The sequence below is a fragment of the Carcharhinus amblyrhynchos genome, chromosome 21 (genome assembly GCF_965287045.1).
Source record: "Carcharhinus amblyrhynchos chromosome 21, sCarAmb.v2.hapA, whole genome shotgun sequence".
In the NCBI taxonomy this organism is placed as follows: domain Eukaryota; kingdom Metazoa; phylum Chordata; class Chondrichthyes; order Carcharhiniformes; family Carcharhinidae; genus Carcharhinus; species Carcharhinus amblyrhynchos.
The window spans coordinates 11,458,732-11,473,623 of NC_137344.1; the positions used below are offsets into that span (position 1 = coordinate 11,458,732).

Here is a 14,892-nt window from a genome sequence, read left to right on the forward strand (position 1 = left end):
CTGCTGTCACAAATACATGGGAAATTAGCACCTTTAAATTTCAAACCACATTTGCATTTCCATTAGAGTGCAGGATTCAGTGTTTGCACCAAAAAAAGCACCTACATTTTCTCTTCAATTACAAACAAAACAAATAATTTTATAAAGTCTAATATATACTCCACCTACACTACCATTTATAATTTATCACGTCCAATAAGAGCCAAAATCCTAACATCAGTACCACATACTGCCTATAAGCTGCTAATGAACTCTCATGGGTAGTTGCTGATTGCAGTCAAGGATTGGAAAATGTCCAGTTTGATTTTATCTTTTCAATGTATGGATAAAACAATGAAAATTAATTTCTGGTGGGAGTTGATATCAAAGCTTTCCGTCTATTAATTAATTTTTTTTGAATTACAGATTTTACATTCACAGGGCTACAAACAGTTGTGTTTGTTACACCGACAGGTGCTGAAAACATTAAAATATTACTGCAGGCACAATCCGCAAAGAAAACAGTCTTTTATTACATCGAATATCAACAAAGAAGTACCAGTACTTATATTCTCATCTGAATCCCCCAAAGCTGCAGAATAACATAGGGTTCTCAGCCTGTTTCAACACTGTAAAAATATCTCTTTATAAATAGTTATACCTTGGATAGGTAACTCTCTGTTGTGATCATGCTGCATCAATGTGTTCTTGGTGATAATTCTGCCCCTTTTAACCAAAAGCTGCACTCACTACACTGCTTTAGAAAGTCCTTCATCATTCCATCTGATTACTTCTATGTCAGCTCATCACTTCTCAAAAGCTGAATGTGGAAGGGATGCACTATATTCTCCACAGGATTCAAATTTGGCCATGTTCAATTATTTAGAAGAACAGCCCTTCTGAGTTACCCAAATATTCAGATGGGAAAATTCTTTCAGTCTTCATCCAGTTATTCCACATCAAAGTTACAGTCACTTAACTTGCTCTACAGCATTGCGGTCTGAAGTTATTCTTACATCACCATCCTAAAGAAACAATTCCACTTAAAGAATCTCATTGCCAGAAGACAGTGAACAATACAAACCTTCCATCCACCAACCTTTTCACCCTCATACTGGCTGGTAACCACAGATACATTTCTTTTTCGTTCTCTTATCAGTTCATTGAATCATAGAATCCCTACAGTGCAGAATTTGCCCATTGCATCTGCACGGACTCTGCAACAGAGCATCCCACTCAGGCTCTATCCCTGTAGCTCTGCTAATCCCTGCTAATCCCCTAACCTACACATCTTGAGATACTGAGGGGCAATCTAGCATGGCCAATCCAACTAACCTGCACATCTTTGGACTATGGGAGGAAACTGGAGCACCTGGAGGAAATCCATGCAGACATGAGGAAAACATTGCAAACTGCACACAGTCACCCAAAATTGGAATTGAACCTGGGTTCCAGGCGCTGTGAAGCAGCAGTGCTAACCACTGTGCCACCTTGCTGCCCCCACATACTGCTTTCAACCAAAAGCAAAATACTGCGGATACTGGAAAGCTGAAGTAAAAACAGCAGGTCTGGCAGCGTTTGTGGAGACAGAAACAGAGTTAACATTTCAAGTCCATATGACCCTTCTGCAATACAAACTGCAAATGTTAACTCTCCACAGACGCTGTCAGACCTGCTGAGTTTGTCCCAGCATTTTCTGTTTTCATACTCCTTTTAACTGCTGCTGTCAGGGATTGAACTGCGTGCCTTTGGTACTTTTATCAAAATGATTATTTTCTAAGCTAACAGCAGACTTGGTTCCTACTGATGATTTGACATGATCTCAATTCTGCTGTGGTGTCTCTGATCTGATTTCACCAGAATAGGGTGCAACCCACAGAAAGAAAAACAGTAAAGTGCTCCCTTGAGTGCCACATCTCTACTTTTACATAGTATCACATAGAATGCATAGCACAGAAATAAGCCATTGGCTTAACTGGTCCACAATGTTGTTTATGCTCCACACAAGCCTTTTCTCCCTTCCTTTTGTCTATCAGCATAATCTTCTATTCCTTTCTGGCATCCTTTCTTTCACTCCCTCTTTATTTGCTTCTTTTGCAAGAAATGGAAAAAAGTCAGTCCAATTTAGGGTGGCAGAGTGGCTAGCACTGCTACCTCACAGCACCAGGGACCTGGGTTCAATTCTGGTCTTGGGTCACTGTCTGCATGAATTTCCTCCAGATACTCCGGTTTCCTCCCATAGTCCAAAGATGTGCAGGTTAGGTGAACTGGCTGTGCTAAATTGCCCCTTAGTGTCTAAAGATGTTCAGGTTAGGTGGATTGAATGTTAAATTGCCCTTAGTGTCCCAGGATGTGTAGGTTAAGAGGATTAATACGTGGGGTTACAGGGATAGAACCTGGGAAAGTTACACCGTCAGACAGTTGCTGCAGACTCGATGGGCAGAATGGCCTCCTTCTCCACTGCAGGGTTTCTATGAACTTCCAGATTATAACACAGCAGGTTCTTGGGATTTAACCTTGAATGGAGAAATGGAGCAATAGGTGACAGTGACACACTTGCCTTCTCTGGTATTCCATTAGTTAAATGACAGCATTCACTCTGATCTGAACCCAGGCACCTGCTGTTGGTTTTTAAATCTCCCTTTTGAGATATCTATCCTGTTCGCTGTTTCAATTTTAAACTGAAAGTGGAATCCAATTGAAGTCAAGAGGAAAAAAAGCTATTTCAATATCGCAGCAGAGCACGGTGCACTCCTCTCAGCCACCACCATGTTCTGATACCTCTGTGACTTTTAAATAACAATTCTCCAGGCTTCAGTCAAGGCTCCTGACACCAGCAGGGTAAAATGACCCTTACAATTGTCCCCAAACAGGAGTGCAAGCTTTATACTTGTGAGCATACCATAGTTTATTTGGAATGTTCACTGCAATGACTTTGGTCCCTTTGCTCTGAATGTTACATTTTCCCCACTTACATGTTCAACTAAGGCTCAAGTTTAAAACAATTTTTCATCTTGAAATGACTATATAGGTTTTTACATTTTCCAAAACTATTTTATGTTATCATGTATAGGCAGTCCTCCTTTTACAAATGGATTGCAAAGTCTTTCTGTTGCTTCACACTCAGAAGTATCTTCTGGTAATGATTACAATTAAAGTATTTCTAACAGTCAACGTCAGAAGTAGACACATAAAAACATAGAAAATAGGTGCAGGAGTAGGCCATTGGGCCCTTCGAGCCTGCACTGCCATGGTTAATCATGCAGTTTCAGTATCCCACTTCCGCTTTCTCTCTATATCCCTTGATCCCTTTAGCCACACGGGCCACATCCAGCTCCCTCTTGAACATATCTAATGAACTGGCCCCAACAGCTTTCTGTGATAGAGAATTCCGCAGATTCATAACTCTGAGTGAAGACGTTCTTCCTCATCTCAGTCCTGAATGGCTTACTCTCTGTTCTTAGACTGTGACTCCCCTTGTTTTGCACTTCCCCAACATCAGGAACATTCTTCCTGTATCGAGTCTCATCAGGATTTTATTTGTTTCTATGAGATTCCCCTCTCATTCTTTTAAATTCCAATAAGTACAAGCCCAATTGATCCAGTCTTTCTTTATATGTCAGTTCTGCCATTCCAGTAATCAGTCTGGTGAAACTTCACTGGATTCCCTCAATAGCAAGAATGTCCTTCCTCAGACTAGGAGATCAAAACTGCACACAATAGTAAGGGCCTCAATAAAGCCCTGTATAACTGTAGCAAGAGACGTATACTGATTAAAACCATGCCATTTCATTGTAATTTTGGCTTTGCCCTTTGTAGTATTCTAGACAATAACTGTAGATCAAACTAACAGCAGTACTTAAGTTATACAGCAGAGATATGTTGTCTCAAAATAATTTATTACTCAATTACTAAATATCAGCATGCAATGCAAGGAATGACCTAATGTTTCACACTCTTACTGATAGAAATAGATTCTCAGTTTAGCTCTGAAAACAAAGCTCATTATATAATGACAGCTGTTAAATTCACATGAAAAATGGCATTTGCTTTTAGGTCTGCACAGGGCAGCCCCTCCCCACAAAAGAAATGCAGCAGAGTGATATTTGAGCTAAGCACTGGTTTAACCTAGCTTCTCACACTGGTTTCTAGTTGTATTACTGCCTATACAGTGGCAAGTGCAAAGGCATCTCAGGCTGCCAGGGTCAGAAAATAGCCTGTGGCTGGATGAAATGTTTGATATTCCAAAACTGCCCCGCCTCACGATGGCAGAGGAAAGAGTACTGCACCAGGCCAAACCGTCGAATGTACCAGGAGGTTCTTTTTGGGGGTGGTGGAGGTTGAAATAGGAGGTATCAATAAGAACGAGGGGAGAATTAGTTGTAAGGAGGTCTGGCAGTATTGCTTCACTCCAGCAATCAGTACCCATGCCATTTCTGTATCAGGTCCTATGTGCTTGCTTTGCTAATTCCTTAGCAATTCTACCCTATCTTAATTCACCCTTTGTTACTTACTTTCCTGCGGAATAACCCAGCTGTTCACACTCTTTGAACTTACATTTTATATTTTCTCTTTGCGTTCTCTTTATCTTTTCAATCCCTTTACTAAGCTCATTGTGTTCCCTTAAGAATAGAAAATAAGAGCAGTTGTAGGCCATTCTGCCCTGCTCTCCTGTTTAACAGGATCACCTCAGCCAAACTTCATTGCAGGATTTCCAAATCACTTCATATCCAAAAGGCAGCAATCTCTGACTTGAACGGCATGGCACGGTGACACAATGGTTAGCATTGCTGCCTGCCTCACAGCGCCAGGGACCTGGGTTCGATTCCCGGCTTGAGTCACTGCCTGTGTGGAGTTTGCACATTCTCTCTGTGTCTGCGTGGGTTTCCTCCAGCTGTTCCGGTTTCCTTCCACAGTCCAAAGATGTGCATGTTAGGTTGATTGGCCATGCTAAATTGCCATTAAGTGTCATGGGATGCATTGGTTAGAGGGATTAACAAGGTAAATATGTGGAGTAACACGGAAAGGATTGGGTGGCACTGTTGTCAGTGAAGGCTCGATGGGCCATGTGGCCTCCTTCTGTACTGGTAAGGATTCTATTTTATGAACATACTAAAAACAGAGGATCCATGGCTCAGAATTAGAAAATGCCAAAGGTTCACCAACCCTTTAAATGAAAACAAAATCTCATCTCAGTCAGACATGGCTGACCCTTAGATTTAAGACTGCAATCCCTAGTTCTAGAGTCCCCAGCTAGGGGAAACATCCGCCCAGCATCAACCTTGATAATCTCTCATTCTTCTAAACTCCAGGGAATTTAAGCCTTATCTATACTACCACTCCCCAAAGGACAATCCTCTCATCTCGGCAATCAGTCGAGTGAACTTTCATTGCACTCGTTCGAAGGCAAGTATAGTCTTCCTTAACACTCTAAAACAGTATACAGTATTTCAGATATGGTCACACAACAGCTTACAGAAACATAGTAAGACTTCTTTAAGCTTATACTCCAATCCCAGTGTCACAAAAGTTGACACAACATTTCGTTTCCTAATTGCTTGCTATATATGGATGTTGAATTTCAGTGATTTGTGTACAAAGACATCAAGGTCCCTCTGAGTATAAACATTTCCCAGTCTCTTTCTATTAAAAATATCCTCCTTTCCTAGTTTTCCAATTAAAGTGTTAGAACAGCCCTTAGGAAAATGCCAGAGATATCTAAGAAATTGTACGAACAGATGGTAATTTTTCTAATCTACACCAGATGGCCTGTCAATCAGAGTGTGTTTCTTTTTAACTCTGACAGTTCCAGCCTGATTTTTCTTGCATGTTTAAAGGGCTTGAAAAATGTCTGGATTGAGACACTTAAACAGACCTTATTCACCCTTCAACGACATTTCAGTCTATTCCATGAATTTGTAAGATAAGACATAGGAACAGAATTAGGCCACTTGGCCCATCGAGTCTGCTCCGCCATTCAATCATGGCTGATATTTTTCTCATCCCCATTCTCCTGCCTGCCAGTGTGACTCCCACACCCTGTGGGTTATGGCCTTTGGAAAAACAAAAACGGGATCTGTTTGAACTCAGCACTAATTTTAAATAGCCCCATTGAATTTGGGTTCCAGTCTGTGATTCAAACCTTGCACTTTTCATCCACCAGCAGAAGTGGGATGTGGTAGGACTTTGCATCTGGATCCCATCTGATTTTTTAAAGTCTGTGGAAACAGCCCTTGACACTGTGAAAATCCAGCCCTTACTCTTTTTTCTGCTATAGTTAATTTCTGATTACTAGGCCCAGCAGTTCTTTCTCCTTTATTTGGCTTCTTATGTTGGACTTGAAGGAGTCTTGTACACGCTGTAAAATCTGAACTATCTTCCCTTTTATAGAATCATAGAACAGAATACCTACAGTGCAGAAAGAGGCCATTCAGCCCATTGAGCCTACACCGACCACAATCCCACCCAGATTCTATTCCCGTAACCCCACATATTTATGCTGCTAATCCCCTGACCTAGGGTCAATTTAGCATGGCCAATCCACCTAACCAGAGCACCCGGAGGAAACCCAAGCAGACAGGAAAGAATGTGCAAAGTCCAGACCGACAGTGACCTGAGGCTGGAATCGAATCTGGATCCCTAGTGCTGTGAGGCAGCGGTGCTAACCACTGTACCACAGTGCCACCCCTGCTGTGGTGAGATTTGAACCTGGGTCCCCAGAACATTTCCCTGGGTTTTTAGTCCGGTGACAACACCAATACGCCATTGTCTGCCCAAGTATTGTCCAGTGGAATTACAAATATATACAGAACTGATAATGGTGTCTCAAATCATGTGTTCTGGGCAAATTAAAATAAACATTTATCATTTATAATAAATGATATATATAACTTGTAACAAAAGGAAAGTTAAAATGTTAGAATGGACAGAGATGTTACTGCAGTGCTCAAAGCAGATTTCCAGTAAAACATAACAACACTGACATATAAGAACATAAGAAATAGGAGCAGGAGTAGGCCATCTAGCCCTTCGAGCCTGCCCCGCCATTCAATAAGATCATGGCTGATCTGTCGTGTCTCAGTTCCACATTCCCGCCCTCTCCCCATAACCCTTAATCCCCTTGCCTATCAAAAACCTATCAACCTGCATCTTAAATATATTTAGCGAGGCAGCCTCCATCACTTCCAGAGATTCACCACCCTTTGAGTGAAGAAGTTCCTCCTCAACTCCGTTCTAAACCGCCCCCCCTTTATCTTGAGGCTGTGCCCTCTAGTCCTACTGTCCTTTCTGAGCGGGAAGAGCCTCTCCACCTCTATCCTATCCATCCCATTCATCATCTTATATGTCTCAATGAGATCTCCCCTCATTCTTCTAAACTCTAACGAGTACAAGCCTAGTTTATTCAGCCTCTCCTCATCATTCCGAGAATATCTAAGAGATGCAGCATGCAAGTCATGAGGCTATCATTCCATTTATATGTAAGCAAAGTAAAACTTAATTCTGAATCACATAGCCATGTTGCCAAATTTAGCTCTTTCCTCAGTACTTTCTTAAATGATGCTTTCAGCCCCATCACCAATTGTTTACATTCATGTCATCTGATGCAGTCATATTGCCAATTGGAAGACATGTACTGTGTAGAAATTGAGTAGGTATTAGTATGTCGCCAGTCAGGAATGTCTGACTTGAAGAGAAACAGAATTTCTGGCCTTGTGAGATGTTAATGCAATAATTTTCATTTTCTCATGACTACCTTACTGGGCTGTGTTAATTTTTTAGTGCAGCAGGCAAGAGATTCTCACGTTCGCCAGTTCGCGGGATTCACGCATGTGTTCCCACTGAAATAGCATCTCCCAGCACCGGATTTCAGGCAGTGTCAGCTCCACACCAGAAATCTGCAGGGAAGCGCAGAAATCATTCAAATGGTTATTTGAATCTCATTTAAATGAGATTAGTGGATCCAGGACTGAACTCTCTTGGCCAGCTAGCATCTCACCCACCCCCAGCCAAACTGGTTCAGCGAGGATTTCAGTTGCTCCCCACTTTCATCGAATCATAGAATACTACAGTGCAGAAGGAGGACATTCGGCCCACTGAATCTGCACTGACCACAATCCCACCCAGGCCCCATCCCCACTACGCCATGCATTACCCAACCACAGACAAAAGAGGAATAAGATAGAGAATCTGGTGAATTGGTGCGGCAACAATAATCTCTTCTTCAATGTCAACAGAACGAAGGTGGTTGTCATCGATTTCCAGAAGCGTAAAGGAAAACATGTTCCTGCGTACATCAACAGGGACGAAGTAGAAAGGGTCGAGAGCTTCAAGTTTTTAGGTCTCCAAATTACCAATACCTGTCCTGGTCCCCCAGTGCCGACACTATAGTTAAGAAAGCTCACCAACGCCTCTACTTTATCAGAAGACTAAAGAAATTTGGCATGTCAGTTATGACTCTCACCAACTTTTACAGATGCATCACAAAAAGTATTCTTTCTGGCTGTATCATGGCTTGGTTTGGCTCCTGCTCAGCCCAAGACCGCAAGGATCTACAAAAGGTCGTGAATGTAGTCCAATCCATCATGCAAACCAGCCTCCCATCCATCGACTCTGTCTGCACTTCCCACTGCCTCAGCAAAGCAGCCAGCATAATTAAGGACCCCGTGCACCCGGACATTCTTTCTTCTACCTTCTTCCTTTGGGGAAAAGATACAAAAGTCTGAGGTCACGTACCAACTGACTCAAGAACAGCTTCTTCCCTGTCACTGTCAGACTTTTGACTGGACTTATCTTACATTAAATTGATCTTTCTTACGCCTCAGCTGTGACTGTAATACTACATTCTGCATTTTCTCGCTTCCTTCTTTATGAACGGTATGTTTTTTCTGTATAGCACGCAAGGAACAAAACTTTTCACTGTATGTTAATACATGTGACAATAATAAATCAAATCAAATCTGTCCCTTGACACTAAAGTGCAATTTAGCATGTCCAATCCACCTAACCTGCATATCTTTGGACTGTGGGAGGAAACCGGGGCTCCCAGAGGAAACCCGCACAGACACAGAGAGAATGTGCAAGCTCCACACAGATGGTGACCTAAGCCAGGAATCAAATCCGGGCCCTAGCGCTGTGAGGTAGCAGTGCTAACCACTGTGTCACCGTGCTGCCCACTCGGGGAACTAGTGGCCCAACACTGCTGGAGTGAAAGGGGTGCAATCAGGGCTCCATCCCCAGAGGGATGGGTGGACTCTCAGAGAGATTTCGGTGTATTGGTAACCTGGCAATGCCAGCCTGTGCCCCTTGGCACTGCACAAAGGGCAAAATGCGAATGCCTGAGGGCACCTTGGCACTGCCAAAAGCAAGGCCTTTGGGGGCAGGAGCCTGGTGAAGTGGTCGGTGCCGTGGGGAGGGGGGTGATGGCATGGGTTTAGCTGTCACTGCAGTTAGGATTGGTGGGGGCAGGAGAGGGGCCAGCGATTGGGGTGGGGGGGGGGGGTTAGCCAGCTTATTGTGGGGTGGGGGGGTAGGGCTGGAGTTCAGGATGGGGCTAGAGATTGGAGTGGGCTGGAAGGGAAGGTTTGGGGCTGGCACGGGATTGGTCCAGGGACCAGTGATCGAGCTGGCCAGCTATTGGAAGGCTAGGAGTGCTGGACCACTGCGCATGTGTTGTTCCCATTGCTGACCGATCGATGCATGCGCAGTGGTCCACTTGGCACTATTCTACCAGCTTTATGGGTGGGAATAAGCCTCGCCCACAGCTTCGTAATGATATACATGCAGTGCACAGAGAGTGGGAAATTCTTCTCTGAATTCCCACTAAAAACCCTGGGTGAATTTCTCCAGTTTTCACGCAAATTCAACACCTGGAATTTTTTTGGGAGAATTTCGGCCAGAATCTCTGGTCTTGTGAGATATTAATGCAATAATTTTCATTTTCTCATGACTGCTTTATATACAAAATCCCTTAAAGAGATATCATGTACAAACATTTAATGTGTATAATTGAAATTTACTTCTGTTATTATAACAGAGCCTTTAGCTCATTTAAAATAACCAGCTTAATGCATCTGGTAAAACGCTGGAGAGAAGAATTTCAAACATTTACATTTAAGCGTTTCTATACTGATGCACCACATCATAATTTCAGGGACAATTTTATTGTTGGAACATTCTTTTATTAAGTTATGAATTTGTGGTGATGGAATAAGGTAACAAATTTAGTATATTATGAAATCCAAATTTTAGAAGTCAAATGTTTAACTTCAAAAATGGAGACCGCTGTACATAAAAAACAAATCTCATTATTTAAAACCCAATGCACAGATCCAGCACAGCAATGTAATAGGGAAGCTGAGGCACTAAATATACTGTGCTGAATGGAGAAAGCTTTCATGCCCTAATCATCAGTGGTGTCTGTTCTCTGTCATGCCTATAGTGGATTAACATGCCAGTGTCAACTGAGAAGATTCTTTGGTCCACCTGCTTGGCACAGTTAGTAGCATTCTGACCTCAGGTAGTCGAACTAAGGAGATCCATCAACGATGCCAAAAGACAATACCAGACCAAGCTAGAGTCCCAGGCCAGCCACACAGACCCCCGCCAACTCTGACAAGTCTGCAAGATATGACAGGCTAAAAGATGAAGGCATGTAAAACCGGTCACTCCAATGCAACCCTCCCTGACAAGTTCAATGCATTCTATGCCCATTAAGCAAGAGATCAGCGAGAGAATGCCCTCCACCCTGGAAGGCCCATTTGAACCTGTATCTGAGGTCACCACTGCAGATGTCAGAGCACCTTTCTCGAAGATCAATCCAAGGAAAGAGACTGGCCCGGATGGGGTACCCAGATGAGCACTCAAATCCTGAGTGGATCAGCTAGCGGGGGTATCGCAGACAGCTTCAACCTCTCTTCACAACAATCTGAGATCCCTATCTGCTTCAGGAAGACGACCATCATCGCAGTACCAAAGAAAAGCCAAGGAGCGTGCTTCAATGACTATTGTCCATTGAATCTAACATCCACCGTTGTGAAGTGCTTCAAAAGGTTAATTATGACACGAATCAATTTCAACCTCCCAGACTGTCTGGATCCACTACAGTTTGCCTACCACCACAACAGGTCCACAGCAAACGCCATCTGCCTGGCCCTGCACTCAATCCTGGAACACCTAGATAATAAACACACCTATGTCGGACTTTTATTTATTGATTAGAGTTCAGCCTTCAACACCATTATTCCCACAAAGCTCATCTCCAAACTCCGTGGCCTGGGCCTCGACTCCTCTCTCTGTGACTGAGTCCTGAACTTCCTAACCCACAGGTCACAATAAAGATAGGCAACAACACCTTCTCCATGATCATCCTCAACACCAGTGCCCCACATGGCTGTGTTCTCAGCTCCCTACTACACTCCTTATACACCTATGATTGTGTGGCCCCATTCCCCTCCAACTTGATTTTCAAGTTTGCTGACGACACCACCACAGTGGGTTGGATCTCAAACAATGATGAGACAGAGTACAGGAATGAGACAGAAAATCTGGTGAACTGGTGCAGCAACAATAATCTCTTCCTCAACGTCAGCAAAACAAAGTAGATGGTCGTCGACTTCAGGAAACGTAAAGGAGAATATGCCCCTGTTTACATCAATGGGGATGAAGTAGAAAGAGTCGAGAGCTTCAAGTCTTTAGGTGTCCAGATCACCAACAACCTGTCCTGGTCCCCTCCATGAAGACACTATAGTTAAGAAAGCCTCCACTTTTGCAGGAGACTAAGGAAATTTGGCATGTCGACTTCTACTTTCACTGATGCACCACAGAAAACATAAGAACATAAGAAATAGGAGCAGGAGTAGGCCATCTAGCCCTTCGAGCCTGCCCCGCCATTCAATAAGATCATGGCTGATCTGTCGTGGCTCAGTTCCACATTCCCGCTCTCTCCCCATAACCCTTGATCCCCTCGCTTATCAAAAACCCATCAACCCGCGTCTTAAAAATATTTAGCGAGGCAGCCTCCACCACCTCAACGGGCAGAGAATTCCAGAGATTCACCACCCTTTGAGTGAAGAAGTTCCTCCTCAACTCCATTCTAAACCGCCCCCCCTTTATCTTGAGGCTGTGCCCCCTAGTCCTACTGTCCTTTCTGAGCAGGAAGAGCCTCTCCACCTCTATCCTATCCATCCCATTCATCATCTTATATGTCTCAATGAGATCTCCCCTCATTCTTCTAAACTCTAACGAATACAAGCCTAGTTTATTCAGCCTCTCCTCATAGCTCAACCCCCTCAACTCTGGTATCAGCCTAGTGAACCTCCTCTGCACTCCCTCCAAGGCCAAAATATCCTTGCGTAAGTGCGGCAACCAAAACTGCACACAGTACTCCAGCTGCGGCCTCACCAATGCCCTATACAGCTGCAGCAAGACCTCCCTACTTTTATATTCAATCCCCCTCGCTATGAAGGCCAGCATCCCATTAGCCTTCCTGACCACCTGCTGCACCTGCAGGCTGGGTTTTTGCGACTCATGCACAAGGACCCCGAGGTCCCTCTGCACTGTCGCCTGCTGCAGTTTTTTGCCACGTAAGTAATAAGACATTCTTTCTGGTTGTACCACAGCTTGGAATGGCCCCTGCTCTACTCAAGGCCGCAAGCAACTACAAAACATTGTGAATGTAGCCCAATCCATCATGCAATCCAGCCTCCCATCCATTGACTTTGTCTATTCTTCCTGCTGCCTCGGCAAAGCAGCCAGCATAATTAAGGACCCCACACACCCCAGACATTCTCTCTTCCACCTTCTTCCGTTGGGAAAAAGATATAAAAGTCTGAGGACACGTACCAACCGACTCTCAAGAACAGCATTTCCCCTGTTGCTATCAGATTTTTGAATGGACCTACCATGCATTAAGTTGATCTTTCTTTGTATCCTAGCTATGACTGTAACACTACATTCCGCACTCCCTCGTTTCCTTCTATATCAACAGTATGCTTTGTCTGTATAGCATGAAAGAAACAATACTTTTCACTGTATAACTAATACATATGATAATAATCAAATCAAATCAAGGTTTAAGCGCATAATTTGTATGTAATTCCATGTAATTTAACACAACATTCCAGTGTTGTATTAAAGGAATGCTGAATTATCAAAGGTGACATTCTTTGACTGAAATGTTAAAACTAATGCTTTTATTGTGTGATTCTGCCCATGCTCTGGTCAATATACCTCCCTTGTTTAATACCATACAAATAAATTAATGGTCATTCATTTCTTTGCTGTTTTTACCAGGCTGGTGGTTTAGAATGGATGTTGCACTGGCTAATGTAACAAATCACTGCACTTCATAAATAATTCATTGTGCAAAATGCTTTGAAATGTTTCAACATGACAATCAGATATATAGCTGCAATTTTTTCTTTGTGCAAAATTTATTATCTCAATAATATATAAAGTTAGTGTTATGATAGAAAAGATAGTTATCTTAATAATCACAGAACTGCTTATCGATATATGAACCAAGTATGAAACATAAGTACATACCTGCCTGATTGGTTCTGGTACCCTGTATTTGCAGCAGGAATGCGTCAGACGTAAGGCAGTGTCCAAACTAATCCTGTGACCCACAGATACATAAATGGGTTTAGTGCTTTTTTCACAGCTTTTAAGAGCCTGACACACATAAAGAAAGATATAACATTAGAAATATCATATTAACTGGATTAAAGACATTGCATTCATAGTTACTTGATCACTTTTGTTTTATTACTATTTTATGTAATTTTTGATAATACAGGAAACATGTTTTGTTACAACATACATCAAGAAAGGACTTATATTGATACAGTGCCTTCCACAATTCAAGATGTCCTAAAGCACTTCAGAGTTAAGCAAGTACTTTTGAAGTGTAGTCACTGTTGTAATCTATTGTTCTGATGAAGCATCTACATCTGAAATGTTAATTGTTTGTTCTCGGCACAGATATTGACTGACATGCTGAGTGTTTCCAGCACTGTTTCATACATGAATGCTTCTGTTCATCAAAATGCCTTTCCTGAGATATCACTAAGATGATTGCTTGTGAGTTTCTAAGCATTCCGCAATAAATTCTAAAACTGCAAGAATAATCTTTTTGCTGAATTCTACTGAACTCCAATGAACAAAAAAGACTTATAGAACTATTTGCATTGCACAATGCAGCATATATATGTAGACCTACCATGCCGAGTACTTTCCCAGAGTTTCTTGTTAGTGAAAACGCATTACCTCCTTTCTGAAGGTCTTTGACCTACAAAACAATATATATTAAAGCATTATATTTTTACAAGAAATATATTTTATTTCATAATTATGCTACTACTGACTAATTTAAGCAACAATGGATAAATTCTCCTCTAATAGCACTTGTGCTCCTGGCTATGAATTTCCCAGTTTGTCTATTAATCATTTCCCGCTTGATACAGAAAGAGAATATTAACTGTGAATGTACTGTTTAAAAATCCGACTGAACGGACACTTTTTCCCCAAACAGCTGTGCTAAAGTCTGTCATATCAATGACAGTAACAATTTTGTTTTCATTCATGGGATAAGTATTGCTAATTTAGGTCTTGGCCCCTACCTCTGAGCCAGAAATTCGGGGTGAGTGCCATGCTGGGAAGGCGCATTCATAACATGGCTAAACAGGATTGACCATCAACTTGTAAATCCTTCTGAATGCCTTGGGCAGGTGGTAAAAGTGGGAATCTTCTGGTCAGCCAGAACCAATGTGGTAGTTGCACAGCATGTTGAAAGACTCCATGTGGTTCTTCCCATTGTATATATTTCATGACAAGTATCCTCCTTGCTTCAAGGGACTCCCAGAGTGAAAGAAACATTGCAGGCAAGACCAACATTTATTACCCTTGAGAAAATAT

The 14,892-nt window shown here is 42.5% G+C and overlaps 1 protein-coding gene across 3 annotated transcripts in view; it reads right to left on the reverse strand.

Annotated features, from left to right (window-relative positions):
- The window catches only part of LOC145356642 (endonuclease V-like), a 121,837-nt gene that overhangs the window by 61,700 nt on the left and 45,245 nt on the right, over nt 1–14,892 (reverse strand). For all 3 annotated transcript variants that reach the window (XM_080209489.1, XM_080209488.1, XM_080209487.1), the window contains exons 6-7: nt 14,198–14,266; nt 13,522–13,650 (exon numbers count right to left, since the gene is read on the reverse strand). In XM_080209489.1, coding sequence (XP_080065615.1) covers nt 13,522–13,650; nt 14,198–14,266 — 198 coding nt within the window. The remainder of the gene's footprint in view (nt 1–13,521; nt 13,651–14,197; nt 14,267–14,892) is intronic.